This window comes from Zosterops lateralis (assembly GCF_965231275.1).
Source record: "Zosterops lateralis genome assembly, chromosome: 6".
Lineage (NCBI taxonomy): Eukaryota > Metazoa > Chordata > Aves > Passeriformes > Zosteropidae > Zosterops > Zosterops lateralis.
In genome coordinates, this window is record NC_139761.1 from 44,451,197 (window position 1) to 44,474,330 (window position 23,134).

At 37.4% G+C, this 23,134-nt stretch overlaps 1 protein-coding gene across 5 annotated transcripts in view; it reads right to left on the reverse strand.

Annotated features, from left to right (window-relative positions):
• The window catches only part of PPP6R3 (protein phosphatase 6 regulatory subunit 3), a 52,766-nt gene that overhangs the window by 19,777 nt on the left and 9,855 nt on the right, over window positions 1-23,134 (reverse strand). For 2 of the 5 annotated variants that reach the window (XM_083863441.1, XM_083863437.1), the window contains exons 2-13: window positions 19,035-19,206; window positions 13,230-13,357; window positions 11,005-11,237; window positions 9,813-9,999; window positions 8,843-8,980; window positions 8,223-8,288; window positions 7,223-7,335; window positions 6,642-6,755; window positions 5,869-5,998; window positions 4,615-4,767; window positions 2,610-2,759; window positions 2,039-2,103 (exon numbers count right to left, since the gene is read on the reverse strand). In XM_083863441.1, the coding sequence (XP_083719567.1) occupies window positions 2,039-2,103; window positions 2,610-2,759; window positions 4,615-4,767; window positions 5,869-5,998; window positions 6,642-6,755; window positions 7,223-7,335; window positions 8,223-8,288; window positions 8,843-8,980; window positions 9,813-9,999; window positions 11,005-11,237; window positions 13,230-13,241 (1,361 nt within the window). In that variant the 5' untranslated portion in view covers window positions 13,242-13,357; window positions 19,035-19,206. The remainder of the gene's footprint in view (window positions 1-2,038; window positions 2,104-2,609; window positions 2,760-4,614; window positions 4,768-5,868; window positions 5,999-6,641; window positions 6,756-7,222; window positions 7,336-8,222; window positions 8,289-8,842; window positions 8,981-9,812; window positions 10,000-11,004; window positions 11,238-13,229; window positions 13,358-19,034; window positions 19,207-23,134) is intronic. The other 3 variants (XM_083863439.1, XM_083863438.1, XM_083863440.1) reach the window with 3 other exon arrangements.

Below are 23,134 nucleotides of genomic sequence, written 5' to 3' on the forward strand. Positions count from 1 at the left end.
TATGATCAAAAGGGCAAAGCATTCTTAAGTATGCCTTAGTATTTCAGGGCTTCTTAGCATTACATGTAGCATACCCATTTAAGTTAGGGTCATTGCTTTCCTGAAGTTTAGGAAAAACATTTACATGCTTACCAAAGCTAAAATTACAAAGTCATTTAAGTATTTCACACAGAATTGCTCTGCAGAAACAGGAATTAGCAGATGTTAGAACAGTGCTCTGAACACCTACTACCACCAGTTGGAACCATTCAAAATCTGACCAAATAGCCATCATGAGAGGTCCAGCTCCAAATGATTCTTGAGCATTTGGCAGCAAGCCAACCAAACTTTTGCTGCATCAGTTTAAGGTTTTGTGTTTTGAATAAAAACCAAGACCTCCCTCACCCAGCTAGACAAACCTCTCATGACTGAAAACTTTGTAAAGTGACAGCAGCTCATGAAGTACCTTATGTTATGCAAACATAGATCACATGATTTTATTTTCCATCATCATCATCATCTAGTACATGAGGTAACTGAAATTATGTCTCTGCAAGATATCTTGAGTAAACTACCACACTGTTTACAGCTTGCTTAGGTAACAGGCACCTTCAAAACAAGCAGCATGTGATAACAGCAAAGGTTATAGTTTCTAATACAGGGTATGACACAGAGTGCTTCTATTTGACAAACAAGACTGACTTGTCATTGCCTAGCCAGAAAGTCTGGAAAACAACTGTATCTTTTGTTAGCAAATGCTCATTAATCCCAGAGAACCAAACAACTTTTACTATGTCAGATTTTTACCAGCAGAAATCAGTCACCCTTGAGCTTCTAGCGCTGCTTGAAATAACATTAAGTGATAGAACACAAAAGGACTAAAAAATACCCATTTCCTGAAACAGCTAAGTTAAAAGTACCCTTAAAGATTTATCTTTTACAGTTGGAGCCACACCTGTACAAAAGTGGATAAAGGAGTGAATTCATTGCAAGTCTGTTTCCAGATAAAAGCACTACTGAAGGTCTCAAACACTATTTTCTTCATTAGTATTCCCAAACGTGAGATTAATATTTAATTAAATCATTCGTATGGTTAGCACTGGATCGTGAACAGTCTTATCCAAGTAAAATGTAAATTTTAGGTTGGAATTACAGAGAAAACTTTTCATATTTCTCTCCTATGAGAACCTAACTGCCAGTAAAGCCGGCAATTCTCCATAACCTCAGGAGAATTGATATAAAATGGAAGACATTCAAGAGAGCATGTTTTCTACAGTTAAATTCAGCACACTCCTTTTTTTATTACCCTCCCTTTTCACCATCTTTATTTTCAGGTCAATTACATTACTCATTTATTTACTATCTGATTCACTTAAGATCGGAACAGGAATGTTTTGGGGAGTGGAACTGTCTCAACATTCCATCAAACCAGCAGCACTTGCCCAGCTAGTTAATTCAATATTTTGACAGGTCAGAACTAACATTTACTGTTCAATATCTCCAGAGTTAAAATTATTTGGCCTCCATGAGAATATTTTACCACCTCAGGTGACGACTGAGGATTTTTTTCTCCTGCTACAAAAACCGTTTCAGACAATGTTAGCCACTTGAAGGCTACATCCTTTCAAATACGTAATTTTAGAAGATCTTCCATTGCTGAGGAATTGGCTTTTACCATTTAGGAGTCTGATGCTCCCCAGTATGTGATATGCTTTGATGTGTTCACAAGTAATTCTCAACTGCTTACTGAGGAAAAGTATCTCCTGTCCCCTCAAAACTAACAGTACACTTCTGTACTGGAATGTGGGTGAATTTTAAAGATCACAGTAATCTTACACACATATCTTATACATGGCAAGAATGACAACTTGTCATTCAAATGATCACAGGAAAAAGAATTAGAATGCTACCAAAAAGTACAAGAGAAAGCTTTAACCCTAATATTAACATACAAATGATTTTACAACTGGCTAGATCACTTATGAATTGGTTATACATTCATTTCACAACTCAAGTCTTATTTAGACAATTGCAGGGAATGAGGAAACTAATTACTCACTGTTTCTTCTCATTCATCTCCCACGCTTCAAGTATTCTTTCTATTAATCGGCACTTAAGGAAGAGCTGTCAAAAAAGCAGTATATATATATATATATATGATTAGTAGCAGTAAAATGGAACACTATTTATGCATTTTACAGTTGATATTAAAGTCTGCAAGACTATTAATTTCACATTCAGGATACATACTTTCATAAAAGGGTTGAAAGCCCAACAGTCAGATCATAACCTGAAACCTAAAAGCTAAACCTGTATAAATTCTACTCCTCTTTCCAAGTGCTGAGTAGTTGTAGTAGCATAAAGCTACTGAAATAGCAATTTTAAGCCTTAAAAATAGGAGAAACTTCAGGGAAAATAAATACTTGCACCTCTTCACCATGCTCACTTTGGAGCAGAACAAAACTTACTCTATGGCAGTTTCAGGGTTAACACCCTGAACTAACATTTTAAGTAAAACCAGAAAGACATTCTTTTTTATTCTATACATTAAATAAATCTGGGGTGCATTTTATATAAAATTAACTGCATGGAAACAGGAAAATTCAAGAGACTCGGAAAACACAACTTACATGTTTCAGTAAGAGATTGTCCCCACTGGACTCCTGATCTGTAATTGTGCCATTTTCTGTGTTTTCAAGAGGACTTGCAAGAATCAATGCAATACATATTTCTACTTGAGTATGCAAAAAGTTATTCCACGTATACTTAAAAAACATGTCCTGAAAAACAAATTCACCGAGGTTTACACAAACCAAGATCTTTTCATTAAACATAACCAATAGTCTCCCCCACCTAATCATTTGAATGACTACACTGGAAGAAATCTTTTAAGTTTTACACTAAATATTATTGTACAAGAGAAAATCTGTGACCCACAAAACCAGTAACTTTTGTGCTTGCCATCATGTGAACACAAGGAATACCTCACTGGATCAGAACAAGAATGCAACTAAGCAGATTTATTGCAGGGGTCACCAGTAATGCACTTTCAGACTATGAAGACAGGGAGAAACAATGCTCCCCACTTATATTCCTTCTGCCAGCTGCAGCCCAGAAAGTCCCAGAGTCAGCAAGTGTTATTTATGACCTCAGAAGCCCTTCGACTTTTCTGAGTTCAGTTAACCCTCCTAGTACCTATAATATCCTTTTATAAATGTGCTCCTCACTTCAGTGAGATTCCTTATGAAATTTACCTCAGATTACCTCAATTAGTCTAGAAGCAGTTTAAGATTATTAATAAAGCACAAGACAAATACTGAGGCTGAGATACAATAAACAGCATCCATTTAGTCCTGCTTCTCCCCATCTGTTCTCTTAAACACAGGAAAGATTTTTGTGGAGCCCAGTTGTTTTAGGCTACTCATTACAAAATTCAAATTATTGCTATCACTGGTAAAGTGTAATGAGTTCTGAAAATATATGCAATGATTAAAACAGTATTGAACAATATGAATGTTAGTCTCATTCAAAGTACAGCTAAAGGTCTTCAATCTATCTTCAGTCCTCCTAAACTAATGACATTCTCCCATAACTTTTTCTAAGTCAAGTCTGCCCAGTAAAACGTGCTGTTTCAGCAAACAGCTTGAAACACTGAGGTTTCTATGGCTACAATTACTTTTTTTCCTTAAGTAAAACCTGCAACAGAAAAGTGTGTTCAAACCTCACTGAACTTTGTTTACAGTAATCTATTCACAAGAACATGCAAGCGTTCATAGTCTGTATGTTCCCTTAGACAATGGATCTAGGAAAAACTTCAGCTACAGTGTTAGTACCTATCTGCAAACTCAATTGTGAAGAAAATTTGAGATGAAAACATTTCAATCATACTGTATTAATCATTCACAGGAAAAAGGAGTTTTGGACTAAAATCAGGGAAGAGAAGATATTTACACTTCAAGCTTGCAACTGCCAACTTAGAAGTTTACATATTGTTATTCAGTAACTAACTTAAGTGCAGCATGAGCTGCTAGTTATTTTTAATCAACCAACATTTGGATTTCTTGAGTGAACCTAAACACAATGAATACATCTGCTATAGTGGGAAGTACTCAAAAGTATATGTTCACATTAGCAAATAGCAGTGAGATAGGTAACCGAGTTTGTTGTACACCACCTTGCTTTGAGGTTTGAAGGAGTACAAGCTACCAAGAACAACTGTTCCTTTACAGGACACTGCTGAGATACCATTTTGTAGGTCATATATTAAGTGAGAAAAAAGGGCTTTGAGGGAACAACTTAAGGAAAAAATGAAAATAGCAATGAAGCCTTGACATGGCTGAAAACTCAAGGACATCCAGTTGAAAATAAGCTAATTAAGAAAACTACTTCATGTATTTATGAAGGTGTAGCAAGTAAAAACTATTCAAGTGGTCATAGGAAAATGCTGACCTCAAACTGATTAACAGTAAAATCCAGTATTAAGAGTTCTTAAACCAACAGACATCACAATACAAAGATGTTGAAAAGTCAGGACGGAAAATAAGTTAGACTGGAAAGTTACCTGCAGAGTCAGAAAAGCAAACAAGATCTTAACAGCAATCCATAAAAATAAAGACGACAGCATAAAGCTCTTACCAGTATTACTCCTATGCTGTTAAGTTCTATAAGCTCCTGATTCACACTGCTTGTATTTATCTGTAAAAGGCTAGATATTAATCTAATCACATTTAAACGTGTGTTTCCTACAGGTGGATCCAGTACACCCCAGGTTGTCTTCATGACACTTTTCTGAAAAACAAAAAAATTTAATACATAAATTAAAGTATCTTTTAAGAAAATCAGCTTATCATTACCACATACAATTACTTGAACAGTGCTTAAAAACAGATTTATTTAGTCCTTGAGTGACTGTCTTACCTTAATCCTGCAAAAAAACCCTATTTTTAATTCCAAATACTGTACCTTATTTTAATTTCACAGACTGGAAGCACTAAAACCGGTCACATGAAAGCAACAACTTGGTTAAAAAATGATTGCTAGCTACAGACAGGATCTCAAAGTAGATGAAGTCTACTCAACCTTGACAGGAATTAGGAGATAGTTTCTCAGAAATAATTCTCACTCATTAATCCAGCTGTATTCTACAATACTACAATATACACAGAACAGCTAGGTGGATAGTCTAAATATATTACAATGCTTCAGCAACCTGAATTTCATATATTTAAAAACAATTTCATGTTCATTTCTCTGTTAAAATCGACAGCACCCAGTTCAGCGTGAGGTGCTCCAGCTGAAATTCTGCCAGTGAAAATATGAGTAGAAAATACAAATGGATCACAGGTAAACCCCCCATTTACACATTTTTTTATCTTTGGCAAGAGCATGACATGGGTAAGTTGCTTAAATCAGTTAAAAAGCCCAAGGAATTTAAGAGTTCTGCTTAGAGTGCAGGGATGTGTCATGGAGCTAATTTACCTGGGCTCTAAGAAAGTCAAGAGAATCACACAAGCCTAATGTGGGCCATTCCCAAGTTCCAAACAACTGCAGCACCTACAGTCAGTCCGTGTTTCCTAACCAGACTGGATTTCCAAGCAGAAAATAGGACCTCCCTTGAGCATATACAGCAAATCTCTTTTTGCTGCTTTTAGAAAGAAATAATTGCTCCAAGGTTACTTTGCTAATTAAACAAAGTTTGTGCTGGAAAAGCACAAAACATTGCTGTTCATTATTACTGTTTGCCTGGGCCAAAGCTCACAACAGGCTACAAAGTAGCCTGGGTGCTTGCCTGAAAGTTGTCAGACTGGGTTTTGTTTGTTATAATCTGCCTAAAACAGACTCATGGTGAGTTTTGCTTCAATTAATTTGTTAGCACAACATTTCACTTACTTTTGGAGGCTCAAGCAGGAGCTCATGGAAGGATGAAAGTCGTGCTTTTATGGCTTCTAAAACAGTTTTGTTGACAGAATATGTGGAATTGCTCATGCCTGGAGGACAGATGTCTATATGGCCTTCAAATCTAAAATGCACATAAGCAAAATTGACAATTAGTACCAAAACTGGTTGTAAAACATCTCTGAGGTATGTAACAGTTCTGAAAGGGTGTGAAAATAACAAAGAGGAAAAAATGCAAAAACACAGGGTTACACACAAATAAAAATTCAGTGTGATGTAATGGTTGAACAAGAGATTTTCCCAAACCCTACTATTTCTAGGTTTATTGTGCTTGAAATCTCCAAAATAGTTTTGAGATTAAAAATTACATTACTATTTACTTCATTGAAGCATTTAAAGAGCTTCATGTATCTATTTGAAACAACGTAAGTTGAATATACCAGAGAGATCTGTTCAGCAGTTTCTCCCCATGAAGTTGCAATAACATTACAAATAACTTTTAAAAATGTCAATATTATGTCACTGCACTATACATATTTAATCTATTCCCTGTATCCAGAAACAAACTGATGAACTGTAGTCTGATGTGTCTATTGGTACTCATACTAGCCTCTAGAAAAAGCTCCAGAAAGACCATTTGGTGCAAGTGTAGTTATGCCAACCATAATCACTTGATTTGCATTTTTACTCCTTCAGCTGCAACAGGTCACAAGCACAAGGAAGGTATTACCTACTGCAGGCATAAACCAAGTGAAATAATAACTTACGTCTGTCGTCTTGTCTCAAGTAAGGTCAATAGGATTTGGATTGCACTGACTATTGCAGATTCATTTTTTTCTTTATGAAAAATATTGGACAGAAGCTGCTCTATGATTTCTTGTCTGAAAAGAAAAGCATTAGCAACAGATGAAACCACTTCAGGATACAGCTGTTAGCAGAAATAACTACCATTTGCCTACATCAAAAAGGGAGAAGGGAATACAGGAGAATCTTTTCTGGCAGAAACATATACTTCAATTAACTTAAAACAAGTAACAGAACAAAGCTGAAGTCTCCTGTATTTAGTCCGCACAGTATCAAGCTGACCTCCAGATGTAAGATACCATTCAATTGGGCAGCACAGGAAATAATTTAATGAGCCAAATCCTCTCCCACATTCTCCACTAGAAAATCCTGTAGGTGTGCTCTGCTTACTTGCCAAGTTCTTTTTCATTACACAAACAAAAGATGGGCAGTCAAGAAAATTCACCTGAAAAGAGCTCGCCATTTCTGAAGGTTTTCAAGATCAAAAATTAAAAACTAGTTTCTTATGAAGTGAGAATAAAACCAAAAATTCAAACCAACTTACTTCTCTAAACTTGCAAGCAGTGGATCTGGTTCTGAACTGTTCTGTACTTGTAGCATCTGGTCTCTGCTTAGACGAATAATTTCACAGAGTGACTGTGATGCATTTGAATGCCTCTGAAACAAAAAAACCAGCACTTTTCACTACAAGAACAACAACATGCTGGACTCTAATTCTTCAGTTAGAAAAGGTGAAAGCTTCAACATGGACAAGAGCTCTCCTACCCAAAAAACATTCAGGTAGGAGCTTTATGCCAAAACTAACTCTTAAAAAAAAAAAACCAAAAACAACCACCTTGAAGCATGAGGTAAGAATCTATTTCCAATATTAAGGTGGCAAAACATGAGAGCTGAATCTTCCAACAACTTCAAGTATGCCCTATCTTCAATATGGATCTCAAAAAGGGGGCAGGAAGGTGAACGAAACCATACAACCTTCCTAAAATAACCTAAATGCTTAATACTGAAATCAGCTTACTGAAAAAAGCAAGCAGAAAACAGTAGAAGTTCTAACACTATGTTGTACAGCTGAACAGATAGACTCAGGAGAGTACCAGTGATGCCTCAAGTTTTAGCTTTAGTATTTTTCAGATCCTGTACTACATCAGTGTGTAGCTCTGAACTTCATATAGAATGTTAGTAAGCTCTCTTCACAGTTTGGTCAGACAAAACCATCTTTCCAGGCCTGAGAACCAAAGTCACCATCACAGCCTCAGGCCCAAAAAGTACAAACGCAAGTGAATCCAGGGGGAGAAGCAAACCAGGGCAATGTGACTTCATTACCTGAAGCTATAATTGGACAATTAACCTCAGATATGCAAACAGACCAAACACATCTGTCTGAGAAAACTCATGACCATCTTCCATCCTGGGTGTAGCCTCTGTGAGGCTCCTGCACTGCCCAAAGTGCATCTGTTCAAGGCCTTTAATAAACACCCACGTTATTCTCTGTCTAGCCTCTGTTTTAGGTAGCCACTCCAAGGCATCATCACACCTATACTTACATCTTCATCTTGAGATGGGTGTACGATTTCCACAAGTCGCTGGATAATTCTCTCCTCATTCAGCCACTGTAAAAATGTTTGTGGATGTTAATTATTTTACTCGGGAAAAATTCTTATTAAATTAACTCACGCAATTGAAAGTAGCCTTTAGACAACTGCCACAAGTCATAATGTAATACTTCTAAATAAGGATTAATAGTACTTCAGCAAAAAAAAAAAGTAAAATCAGCATTTCTGAGCCATAGTAAAAAAGAAAATCTTAGGCTAATTTCAACAAACTTTGATGCCACAAGTGTGTTTGGTAATGTCCAAAACAATTTTTAAATTGCATCTGCAGGTATAAGTCAGGTATAAAGACCACAAAAGAGACCAGCCATTCAGGTTCTAAGCTGTCCCCAGCAGCACTGGGGTTTCACCGGAAAAGTATTGGCAGCTCAGAAAAAAAACCAAAACCAAGAACAAACCAACCAACCAAAAAACCCACAAAAAACCACAAACAAACAAAACCCCATACACCTATTTTCAGTATATTCAAGAAATAAACTTAGTAAAGCCAGCAGAAGTTAGGCCAGCTTAGAGTTCACACTTGTCAGACAAAAGTTCTGTGATATTTTACTTACATTTAGCACTTCTTGCCGGGGCTGTGGAGGTTCTATGCAAGTCAGTAGCCTGAGCAACAAGTCCATGATAGCAGAGGTCCCTATGTGCTTAATAATGAGGTCAACAAAATCATGCTTCCTCTTTAAAAAATCCACAATCTGGAAATGAAAAAGTAAGCTTGTATTTGCTTCATGTATTTTACAAGATAAATTACACCAATCAATTTTAATTTCACTCTCCTAGCAAACTGACAAAATAGATGAGAACTTCTTAAAAACTTCTGCCACTTAAAACCTGCAGTACAAGACAAGATAAAATAAAAACCAGGCAGAGAAGAGCAGAAGTGGCACAGGGCAGATCCATACTACGTGCAGTGTATCCTGGGTCTCCTCTCAAACCCAACTTGCTGACCATAACCTACTTATAATCCAACGCAGGTTTTCCTTTTGATATGAATCAGTCTTGTCTCTATTTAGTGGGCAAAGCTCGAAACAGTAAAACTCTTAATACAAACAGTATCTCAGGTTTGAGAGTCAAGTCATTGCAGCTGTTCACAGTATTGGACCCCATGCACCGAGTACAAGAGCATTTCTGAGCAAGGACTCCAAATGTTTCTCTCCTCATTCTAAATAATTCTTCACACCAAGTCAGAATCACTATCACTGATTCAAGTAATTTACATTTGCTTTTAACAGCAATAAATGCAAATGTGATCATATAAAACACTGAGGCAAGCTAAGCCAAAAGGTAGGCACTCACACACTGATTGCATAAATAGCTCAGGCAAATCTGAATCAAACACATCCTACTCATCCAAGTGTATATTTTAATTGTGTGCATAATGAAAAGGTGTCCTCAGCTAGGATGGAACCCGAATGTTCTCTTTTCACTCTGCTGCTATCCCCCAATTTTGTAGTGTTAAAGCAGAATTGCTGAGTTCTACAGCTTTATCTGAGCACTTGTTAAATTGTTAAGTTTGCAAGTAGTTACCTGTTCTGGTTTTCTGCTGATAAGAATACTTAACACCTTGCTGAAGAAACTGGCCAGTAGAGGGTTTAGAGGAGATTCATTTAAGAGGAAGCTGTACAGTTTCAGGAGTAAGGATTCTTCTTCTCCCAACCTATCATTGATCTGTGACACATCTGATGTAAGCAGCTCACATGATATGTTTGGGTATCTGTGGAAAAAGAAAAAAATTATCCATCACTCATACTTTGGAGTTCTCATACTTCCAGCTCTGAATTCAGAACCTGGTACATGATCTGGGTTGGTCTACACTTAAGTAGCACACTAACACAAAGCAATAAAACCACACATTCAGCCTGTAAGCTCGGTTTTCATTTAAGAAGGGCCCTGCTTCAATCTTCAGTAGCAACAGAACACCAGGAGGGAAGTTAAGGAAGGAAAGAGCAAGCTTTCATGTCAAAACTAATTGTTAAATCCATTTCTTCAGGTACTGACTTCTTATTTGCTTCAATTTCTAGCTCTACTAGAAACATTTACAGGAGGCTTGGTTTACCAGAAATGGAGAATTTACAACTAAGAGTGTAGCTTATTTTACATTATTTTAACACACCATTTTAAGAAAAAATTCTTTCTGTAAGAACAACACTAAAATAGGCCAAAAGCAGTACAAGTGCTGCTTTTCTACAAACTGCTAGATGGATCTTGAGTTTAAACCTTCTCAGCAAGCCAACAGTCATGGCCATACTCTGGAAAGGAAAACCCTTTCATTTAGATCCAGAATTTTGACCCTAAGGACATTCTTCCAAGGAGTACCACAAATCTTCTAAAAGGCATCCTCAAAACATCTTACAAGTCAACAAAACAAAGATAACCATTCAGTTACAATACTCAAAAAGGGTTTCTCATTCAATTAATGACAACTTAATCACAACTACAACATTCTTAACATGAGTTCTCGTTGGACCTTTTTTGGGCAACTTCTTTGGACATGAATTGGCTTTGAAAGCATTTGTGGATAAGAAGCTTCCATTTGAAAACTATATTAGAATGAGTTACTTAAAAGTTTCATGAAGCCTCTTGAAAACATACTTAATCTAAAACACAGCAATACTGTACTATACACCAGCACACAGGGATTCACACTATCAAATTAACTAGATTTATTTAGTCCTCTTTCCAACTTCCAAAATCTCCCCAATCCCAAAAGTTTTCCTACTTATATCGAATCTTTTCATCCATGTCTTGAGATGGCTCTTCAATAATAAATGAAACTAAGTCTTCCAAACATTCTGACTTCAGCAGAAACTCTATAAGTTTGCGATTCTGAGCCTTGCACTCCTGTAGAACATCCTCTTCATCCATCAATTCCTTCAGTGTTACATCTTCTCTCTCTAGAAGTGTATCTATGTGCGATGATGAATGGAGATCAAATTTCCAAAACATGCTGGTCTGTGTAAGAAGAAATACAGTATATTAGCAGTAGCCATTATTTTAACATCCAAAGGTAAGAGTTAGGCAAGGTTTTACTTACATGAAAGGAACATGCTGATTTGCATTAAAGAAAAAGGTATGAAATTTGCTTTTCCCATTCTTTGTTTTTAATCTATCCATTGAGTCAGAGATTTACAACGATTTGCTCAGCAATTAATCAAGCTGGGTGAAGATGAAATGGACAGAGAATAACTGCACTGAAATACCACCCCCACCATTGAAGAAAACATCTATAAAGGTAGAGGAAACAAAGGAATTTTAGCTTGCAGGAAGCACACTTCAGAGTGCAGGAGCTAATTCCAACACTATGCTAATTGTCCCTGCCTCCACAAACTTGACAGAGAAGGAATATCAAAGGCCAAGTTTGTGTTACACGAACATGTCAAGGGCAGTGGCTCCAACCACTGAAACACTCTAAGAGGCTCTAACAGATCTGTAAGAATGAACAACTTCACCTTTTCCGATAAAATGTTTTGGCACCTCTATAGTAATTCTATTTCTCCAAGACACCTTTTGAACAATTGCTACTGAGACAACTGTGCTACCAGGAAAAGAGTATTTCAGTCTACAATATATCCAATAAATTCTTGCTTTCACCTCTCATTAAGCTCCATACAAATGCTTTATTTCCCTCTAGCCCTGAAAACAGGGCTTTTACATTACATTTGACCTCTGACATGGAATTCACTGGGCTTATATGAATGCAGATTTTAAGGACTGAAAAGAGATACTAGAAATACTAGATCACAGTAAGAAAAACTTTCCTTTCCTTAAAATTGAAAGCAGCAGTTTTGAGTAGCACTCAAAGAAATAAAGAAACACTCCTCTTGCTTCTTTAGTAAATATTTTCCAAATGTGAAAGATTAATTCAATGTATTAGTTACTGTTGTACATTAGCAATATCAGCTGTGAGGACATGTAGTTAAGGCAGGGAATTTCAGGGAATAGTATTATTTTAGCAAGGACACTTCTGTAAAGTGTAGGCTATATACAGAAGCAAGCTTGAAGGCAATAATCCAACTATGCTGTTGTCATACACTCAAAACACCCCATAAAATTAGAATAGAAATATCCAATTCTTTTGCAACTAAGAGGTAGCATTTAAGCACTTATTTCCAAGTTAAAATTAATTCAGCATGCACAATACAGCTACTTAGAACAACTTTGTGTCAAATTTAGTACTTGAGCAGCTTGGAAACAGAATCAACCTAGCAAAACCTTTGTGTGCACAATCTCTTTACTAGCAAGATTTTCAGTATTCAGCCTAAATATTTTAACGCTTGGTATATTCACTATGGAGACATTTTAATTGCTTTGAGGGTTTTAATTGTTGCTTTAACCACTACATACTGATCACCTTACTCTGCTTAACCTTTTTTCCTAAGTTGTAACATTCATAACTGGCCCTAAATTACACAGCTTTCTATTTATAAACATAAGAGTTCAAACAAAATCAATCAGGCAATGTACAGATTTATTCAACTGCCATACTGGTACTAATCTAACATCCCATGCAAGTATTAAATCATTAGGAAGCAGAAAAATTAATTTTGTACTAAAATCATTAGTAAACTTTCAAGCAGGGTTTAACACACTTGCTCTTACAAATTAGCTTAAATCAACTTATACAGTTATGAACAACACTAGCTTGTGGGTAATGCAACTTACATACACAGTTATTATAAGGAAGTGGAACCAGTGCATTATTAAAGCCACAGGACATTTTTTGATTGGGATTTTTAAACCTCTAGAAAGCAGATCAAATCCCTCTCCTTGGCCCAATCAGTGAAAGTACCATCCTCATAACTAACTACTTTCAATGCTAATTCCAGATGTAAAGACCTCTGTGGTGATTAATGCTCATTTCAGTAGCTTCAATGTATTTCTCAGTCAGTTATTTCAAGAGAAATTCAGCAGTGGAAAAGAGCAATAACAAAAAAAGAGGCGTACTACTGCAAACATGTTACTGCGTTATTTCACAAACTGTCTCCCAGGAAAGCTCTTTTAGGGGCTGCTCCCTCAACATGTCAGGTGCCGGCCACAGATTATTCCATCACTTCTCAACAGGAGCCCAGGTCCTTTGAAATAAGGAAAAATAAACAACATAAACTGTGCCAAAAGGAAAGTCCAGGAACCCTGAAGAGAAGAGAATTTTCTTAGGCATTATTACTGACAGTAATCTGAAATCAGCCTAGCATAGTTTTGATTGGAAGTTTTAAAATCAAAACATGTTACTGCTATTTTCCTCAGAGCTTACTGTTCTACCCTCCCTCCCAAAATCTACTAATTCTGAAATTCTGAATCATCATCATGCTTTTTCAAATTTCAGTCCCATTAACAGAGTCGGCATTAGGCCTTCTGCCTAAACTCACAAGTGTGTTCCTTCCAAAACTTCACTACCTGCAAATTTACAAAAAAATCACTGTATTACTCAATACACTGTATTATTACAGAAATACTCAAATGCATTACTCCCAATGTTACTTTATTTTCAGTCAGAGCAGAAAAAGGCATTTGGACTCAATGCAAGATACAAAAGACTTCCAAATACAAGACACGCTCAAGATTAGAAATGACAAGAAGCAAAATAATCCAAGATGGTGTTAAAAACTCTCTGATATGGAAAGACAAAATGTGTTAAAAATTGTAAAGATGCTGCATGTATTTGACTGTCTTTTGTAAGATGTTAGTTTTCTATAATCTCTGGAAGTTCCCAGTAAGCAAGACTGACATCCAGTTCATTAAACAGTACTTAAGAAAGTTTACGTCAACTTGCTGATGCACAACTTATGCCAATTCAAGATCCTGAGTAACATCTAATATCCAGAAGAATATTGCCTTGTTTTTTCTTAATTAATATTATTATCAGATTCTTCCCTGAATGAATGGTGAATAGCATTCCAGGTAATAAACATTTGACTTAAATCTGAAAAGAAAAAAGCAGTTCAACAAAGCAAAGAAAGCCTGCTTTCAACTGCTGGCGTATGGGTAACTGAAATTCTCATTTTTATTATGTGCTAAATGGAAGAAATAAACCTTACAAACAATTGTTTCAGACCAAGAAGGAAAATTCAATCTTCTGTCTGTTACAGGGAAAGAAAACCACACAAGCATTTTTAACAGTAACTAATCAGTGGTTCTTTCTGAGGATCAAGTGCTTACATGGCATTTCCATCAGAAAAAGCTGGTAACAGTTGTATCACAAAGTCTCTCTGTAGCTTCAAGTGACAGCAGCTGTCACACACCTTTCCTGAATAGACACATTCCTGTTTTCAAGCTACCAGACTAAGATGTGCATTCTAGTCAGAAAAGCATATGGTTTAATTTTGGACAGTGTCGCCTATACTGAACCTTTTACAAAACAGACTAACAAGTCTTTAAGGCATCCAGAAGTCTTTTATAGTAAATAAGAAAACTAAAGTAAGCTGTTCCTTTGAGTTGAACTTTTAAGCATCATACTGAGGTTAAACAAACATGAGAAGGATGCTTTACACTGAGTTCCTTCCAACTCGGTACCTCAGATTTCCACATGAAAGTTGAGTATTGGCAGCTCCAAACAGACATAGGCATCTAGACCAGTGTAGAAGGATAACCAGAAGGATTTCAGTAACCAGTTGAAGGTTCTTTACCGGACAACTACATAAATGTCAAAGGCATGAACACAGAGCTTCAGGTAGGAACTTCACAGATTTTACTGTAATGCCCAGTTTCATTTTTCAAGCAAGAGAAACTTTAAGCATTTCAGTGTCAAGCTGAAGGTTCTGTAGTATGTGAAATTCTCAGAAATGCTACATACAGAGTGGTAACAACCACTGCATTATAATAAAAAAATCAAACTCAGAAGCTGTCACTTTTCTTTGTGCACTATTACATTTTTTTACTATAGGGTTCAAGTACACAGATGGAAAAGAAAATCAGTTACTTTTGCACCAACAAATATTTCCACAATTGAAACAAATCTTAAGTGATGTAGCCAACTTCAGTAAAACAGGATTTATAATTTCTGTGCAGCAACTAGCAAAAGCCAACCTAGTTGTTGTATGCAAGGAGAGCAACCACCAAAGGAGTCCTCGATTTTAAGATGGTCTTGCACTTCTTAATGATAAAAGCATTTCCAATGCAAAGAATCCCTTGCCTCCTAAAAACCAAGTAGGTAAGTAAGTTTAAGGAAGGCCAAAGTAATGATGAAGATAATTTATTAAGCTTTTATCATGAAAAAAAATTGGTAGATTATCTTCTAAGACCTTTATACACATTAAGAGATTTATTTCAAATGCCAAGCATGCCCTTCTGTCAGCTTCACATAACCTCACCTAGTTACTACCCAGGTATGTTTAGTCAGATTCCAGTTGGGGCAGAGGGTCCCCTTTCTCCAGCCAATGGACAGTAATAACACACTATCCTAACATTTATAAAGTGCTTATTTTGACACTGGAAGTGGACAATCTATTCAACTAAGCATGAATGCACGTCTGAAAAAAATTCAGAGCGGAAAAGAATTACGAGTGAACAAAAATGACAGAAGACACTCTAATTGCTACTTTTTAAACTGCCTGTTGTACTCAGCAGAGTATCACCCATTGTAAATCTGCTGTCTACAGCTGCCTGTCCTAACCTACTTGGCATAAATTTCTTTTCAATCAGAGCACTGAGGTTCACTGAGTACTATTAGCTAGAAAGATGTGAGTTGGTATTCAAAATCCCTAGATTTAATTACAGTACTTTACAATTACACCCTGCATTCACAAAAAAATAAAGGCAGTAATAAAGGAGAACTCTCACAGTACAGTTGCTACATTTCTTAAACAAAATGTAGTATCAGTTTCACATAGATTAACCGTCTCAAGTGAACACAAACTAATATGTAGCTGTTTCTTCAGTGTCAGAACAGCCTATTCACATCACAAACTTGAGACCTAGTGAAGAAGAAATACTTCATTATTTATAAAAAGCTAGTGATGTTTCAAAGAAAATCTGTGGAGAAAGGAGCAAATAAATGGTTTGAAATTAACAGGAATTAAATAGAACAGAAAATAGAAACACCTATACCTCACCAATAATACATACTTCTAATACCATGCACATTCCTTCCTAGTCCACAAGCATAACAAACTAGAAGAGATACTAAAAAGGAAACAAAATCAACCAACAATTCTTTAATGGAAGGCTAGGAGACTTTGTGCAGGCTGGCTGCACTTCCTTCTTCACAGAAGGAATTCTGGATGCTTCACCTCTTCTCAGCCACTGCTGGGCACAGGGAGCTGCAGAGTGGGAGATTACCAAGGATCTCTGACCCTCCTGCAAAACTGCTGCCACTGTCTCATGCAGGGGACCACAGACACAGGATGAAGAGCAGGCTGAAGCTTAGGCACAAGAGGGGAGGCAGAGGACAGTCCCCGTGCCCAATGAGCAGCAGGAACAGGGGAGGGATCCCTGAAAAGGAGCCCTCAGTCTACCTAAGCCTCCTTTTCCCACAGGAGTGCCTCTCTCAGGCCACAGCCTCCCCAGCTCCCAGGACGGCCATACTTGGCCACACACATTGCTGCCACAGTGACCTCCTGGTGTCATGACAGGATTCCTTCCAGACACCACACTCATTCACAGCACATAGGCTCCTCTGCTAACTACTGCTGTACTTTCAGAAGGTCACTACATCCTCTTGAGAGAAATGCAGGAGATGCCATGTGGCAGTCTGTTCTTGACTGGGAGAAAAACATGCCAGAAAACTCTATGAAGACAGACAGTGATCTCCTAACACTCTTTAACAAGGTGCCACCTCCTACTGAGGCAAGTTATTAAGCAGGGACTTTCACTCCCCTCTCAGACATGAGAGGAAGCAGCCTGCTATTGCTACAGAACAGTTAAGAAGCAAAGTGAAATAACTTTTACCCTTATTTATCAAGCTAGTCTCCCTTATTTATGAATCCCAGCTGCACTCCTATCTAGATGAGAACTATAAGAACACATTTGTGGCTGAGTCAGCAGTGTACCCTTGTGGCCAGGAGAGATAATGGTATCCTAGGGTGCATCAGGAAGAGTGTGGCCAGCAGGTGGAGGGAGGTGATCCTGCCCCGCTGTTCTGCCCTGGGGAGGCCCCATCTGGAGTGGAGTGCTATAATCCATCTAGTCTGCACGGTTCAAGCAAGAAAAAGAGCTACTGGAGAGGGGTCCAACAGAGGCCACAGAGATGGATTCGAAGTCTGCAGCATCAATTATGAGTACAGACTGTGGGAGCTGGGCCTCTTTAGTCCAGAGAAGAAAAGACTGAGAGGGCATCTCATTCCTGCACACAAATATTAAGCTGGCTGCCAAGACAATGGTGCTGGACTCTTTTCCATGGTGCTCAGCAACAGGATATGGAGCAATGGCCATAAACTAAATGACAAAAAGTTCCACCTCAACAAGAGGAAGAATTTCTTTACACTGAGGGCGACAGAGCACTGAAACAGGCTGCCCAGGGAGGTCACGGAGTCTCCTTTTCTGGAGACAATCAAACCCCACCTGAGTATGCTCCTGTGTCACCTGCTCTAGGGGACCCTGCCTTGGCAGGGGGTGAACTAGATGATCTCCAGTTCCTTCCAACCCTAACTATTCTGTCATCCTATGACCTTCTACCTAATATATATATATATACACACACACATCATGTGCAATACACCCCTCCATGACTGAATGCCCCAATAATCAATAGTTTTGACATGCTGAAATAGGTAAATAAATCCAAACTAGCTGAAGTTTGCTCCAAAACACCAATCCCCCAAAATTCAATAGGTCAAAATTGTTTAACAGAAGTACAAAAATCAGGTGAAATCTACACTCTGCAGTGAATTTGCAAGAGCAGTTTTATACCAAGCAACAACTATATCCTCATCAATTCCTACACTCTCTCAAACCACAGGTTACTAAGTGTTAATAAATAAAGATCTTAATTACCTGCAATAACTACAAATTAAGACACTAATCTCTCCTGCCCAAGTAGAGAAGATGAATAATTTTCTAGTAATTCTGTATCAACTGCCAATTACAAATTTAAAATATTCACTGGCCACAGAATTCAGTTAGATTTTTCCTATTCTGAATTCTTCCAATTAGCTTCAAAACAAAAATGAAGATATCTTTACACTAAGAAATGGACATGATTCCATAACAATAGAAAATGCAAGCTCAACAGTGCATAGCTATCCAGAAGACACTTTTGCACTGAAACATTAAGTTTAGTACCAAAAAATTCAATTGCAGAAGACAGTATTACTTCAATATATTAATCTATAAACATCACTCATACCTATTATATGTCAGATCACAAACACATTTGCTTTGAAACTCTTTCAAAAAGTTTGGGCAGCAGATACACTTCCTGGCACAAAAGCAAAACACTGTAAGACAAACAGAACATCCACAACAGCACGTCTGGAACAGGAACACCCCTGATTGTCATAGTAAACCAAAGCAGGGTGGAGAAAGAAGACAGTGCAAGAGCAGGGTAGGTTAAAAGACCAAGTTAGAATCAGCCAGCTAGAAAGTAGTCAGAGAAAAGCTGCAAGCAAAGGGAAGGCATGGCCACAAAGCCTGAACTGAAGAAGGAACTGCAGCTTAGAAAGTGGTAAATGTGAACCTATGAAACCAGGAGACTTTAGCAAACATCAGGGACATGAAAAGCTTAAAATTTAAGTGGTTTCTGAATGCTTTAGGATAAGGCTTTATAGATGCAGAAGCTAAATCTACTGCTGTAGGTGAAGTTTAATAGTTTCTTACCTGTTAAACACAAAAGTTTTTAAAAAATTAAAAAATCAGAATGTTTTGTATTCTCTCAGGCTTCTTGCCCATTACAGGGTATCCTGGCAACAGCAAAACAATCTTTCAATCTACAGTACTAGCAGATTAGCAGCACTGAATTAGCATTGAATTAGATGAAGCAGATTTCTTCCTACAACGACAAAAAAAAAATTTGTATAATTTAATGTTGTTAATAGGTTCTATTCAATATCTCGACAACTGCATGAACACTAAGGACTGTTTTACAACAAATACAACAAGTGAACAGAGGGAAGGAACAACTTCCTAGGAAGAAAAGTGTCAGTTCAGCGGAGCATACACTGAAAATAAAATTAAAAGCAGCATGTCATCTGAATTACTTATTTACTTTTAAACCAATTTTAACATTTCCCTCCATTTTTCGGAGTCAAAGAAATTTCTTTGTCTCACTGAAACTGTCTTTATAATCTGCATTTCACCAAAACCTAACACAAATTCAGACTTTTAAAAAAGAACTATTAACAATTTCCCACAAAGTAGCATCTTCAGATCTGGAAGATCTGAAATACCCATTACTAGAGCCTTCTGCAGTAGTTTTCTTCCTATCTTCATAACTATTCCCTTCTATTAATGTCATTTATCCACAAACCTGCACAGAAATAACCTGAGAAGCATTAATAATGCCTGTTATGTTGGCACAAGTCTATAAAAAATTCAGCCAGTTTCAATCTGAAAACAGGCCAATTTCAAAAAAATCAACACAGACTACATCCAGGCTTCCAAAGTAACAAGCTGAATTAAGACAGTATTCAGTCATCATAATGAAAATCTCTACTTTTGATAGTTTAATTTTTTTTTGCTTTACACTGGAAGAATTAAAGAGCTCTATTAGGGATCCTTAACTGGCTTCAGACTGACACTTACCTGTCTGTGCTTTAGTCAACACTAAATAGGCAAGAAAGCATCCTACAGACTGATTTTTCTTTCCAATTAGCTGTTTGCAGTAGTAGCAGGAAGAATTTCTACAACAAAAATTCACCTTCACTTTCCAGCACCTTGCGGGGGCTTTTTGATTTTGCTTTTGAACACAGGTTTTGAGCAACACAATACTTTGGTTTCTTTTGAGAACATGGGTAATATTGTTTATGGAAAATAAAGTACTAGCAACTAAAAAGGGTAACAAAATTAGTGGCAGGCTTATCAACTCAGGTCAGTGACTACCCACTATTTGGCTGAGAAGCTCTGCCACCAGTTTGTCACAAGTATATCTCCTGTCACAGTTTGTCAGTGTATCTTCAGCTAAAAACCCAAACTATTCACCTCAAAAGCATTTCAAGTATTCTGCCAAAGAGAAGAATGATTTTACACCTTCCATGTTAAAGATAAGGAACTGTGTCTTCAAAGCTGGTTTTTGATCTTTGCAGGTGATTTAACAGATGGTCTGTGACAACCTAAAGATCACAGATTTAAGTAATAACTTGGATTGGAAAAGACCTTAAAGATAATTTCTCAGGTTATTTTGGTAACCAATATACACATGAACTGAAGCTCATTGTAATACATTGACCATAATTCTCCTAAAGGTCTTTTTAATGCATTTTTTCACCTGCAGACCCTCAGGTCTCCATGCCTGACAGACTTGCCAATCCCCTGTGACTTAAGTGATGAACTAGAGCAGAAAAAGTAAACAAATTTTCTGGACTCAGTTCACTTTACTGAAGTTTCCTAGGTTGTTGTTTCTGCATTTTAGAAGTATATCCATGTTCCAAAGCAGAGCTCCAAAAAGGAAGAGAACATCACTTCTTCAGTTATGTCACGTGGAAACAAAGTAAGAAGCCTGCTTAGCTTAAAGCACTTTCAGAAGAGTTTACACATTCTTAACATGCACAGATATCAATTACTAGTAGAACTACCCAAATGAAAACCACTATTATTACTCCCCTTACAAGGATATCTGTTATTTCTCTACTCTGCTTCCTCAAACTCTACTTGAAGACTTCAGTGTCTAAATGGCACAGCACTAGAACAGTTGGGTTCTGAATTCAACACAGTAGGATTACATAGTAAATTAGAGACACCAGTGCAATCGAAATTAGCAAGATACTTGGAGTGCATGTATTACAGCATACCCTGTGAATGGTGTGCCACCAGAACCCTGCTTTGATCAAAGTCCACCTCAGAATCTGCAAGAATAGAGAGGCTGCTCTAAAGACTGACTTACACTTAGTGATACATATGGTTTATTATTTCAGACTCTTTCTCTCTGCAGCACAGATTAGGCATTGCATTATGAAAAAAGGGACAAACCCCCACCCTCAAGAACCCATAGGAGTTCTTTCCATAAAATAACATAAGAGAAGAACCATCTGGCTGAATGAGGTTCAAGACCATTTAAATCTGACTTTCCTACATCCAGGGATGGCTTAAATTCATCAGTACTTCAGCCAAGTCAATACAGTCCTGTCATGAAGAAGTATCAAATGATGGAAGGTCAAAACCTTAGACCTGAAGGCAACATGCAAAGGCAGGATGGAAGTATTGTCATGTGTACAGACCAATTAAATTCAAACACAAAACTGTGGAGATTCATCACAGCCAGGACCACACCCATGTTCATGTCTATCTCATATACTCAGAAAATAAAGCAAGACACAGCTACACAGGGTATGATCTATCTTCATGTGACATGCACTAGCATGGCAAAGTCTGTTTTAAGTATTACCTAACAAACTTTATCCACACATTTTAATAAAATAAAATAGAATAGAATCATTGTATGACCAGTTGCCATAAAGAGGACTAAACTGATTTTATTAATGCTGCATAAACCGGGCCATGGCTGTTTCTGAAACCATTCCCACGCATTTCTATTGGCCCAAACACTGAAACCAAACAAGTGTCTCTATAGAAACCAATGCCACATTTGTGCATCTCGGTAAAAAAGTGCAAGAACTACAAACTCCTGAATAGTGCTGCTCTTACAGTAATTCACTGCATGGATTAACTTATATAACTTCATATATCTGAAATAAAGTTGTTACATAAGCTTGATAAAATCACTAGCAGAACATCAGCATCTCCTCTGGAATGTCACGGTCTGACTACAATTAATAAAGGGAACCATTGGGCATGGGACAGTTTAGTTCTATCGTCTTTCTGGCCCAGAACAAGCCCAAGAATCTTTATGCAACACACATGAAAGACAGCTGAAGCACAAAATAGCAGAATCTTTTCCCTTCTTCCACTGGTTTACTGGCCCAGAAAGATCCCTCAGTGAAATTACAGTCTAGCAATACAAAACTGTTTAATGTAACATTATGCAGAGCACTGTGAAATTGTAATTTACAACTCAGATTGTTCCTTACCACACCTCTCCAAATGTCAAGTAAGAAAAACATAAGTAATGTGCACTCCTTAGAACACTCATGTGTTACCACACAATCTGGAACATCTCTTCCCAAAAACTTTTAAGTAACCCCTTGGACAGATGGTTCTCAAAGAAACTTGACCTAAAAGTGTTGTCTACAACCATCAATTTGGTACTGGTGAGAGCTGAAAGGCCAAGATATTGCTGCAGCTGAACTAGTCTAGAATTCTCATTTGTGAACTAATTAAGTTCATAGAAAGTCTTCATGACAACCAAGGCAACTTTTAAACACAAAGAAGCATCTCACTTAGGTCACACTTAAACTTCAAATGCTTTGGCTATCGGTTTCCAACACCTTGCTTTATAGGATACGTTTGTATGCTGAAATGTCACCATCCACATCAGAATGAGGACTGAAATTCCTCATGGTCTTTCACAGGAGTGCTTTAGGATGCTAAATTGGCTTAGGCAAAGCAGCTTTGTTCTACCCCTTGCTGTGCAGTCACCCTCTGCTGGCTCCCCAACACTGATGAAACTTCTGCCAAGACATTTCCAAACAAAATACCTACTCCAAAATGGCAAATGCCGGAGGAAGAAGGGAAAAGAGTTTTTCTGCCATGCCCATGAGATCAAACAGCTCAAAGGGCCCATCAATCACCAGGGCCAGTGCAGCCAAGGAGGAGGGGCAGTGCACCATTAGGGACAGTGAACTCAGGATCTGACTGTTCCATTT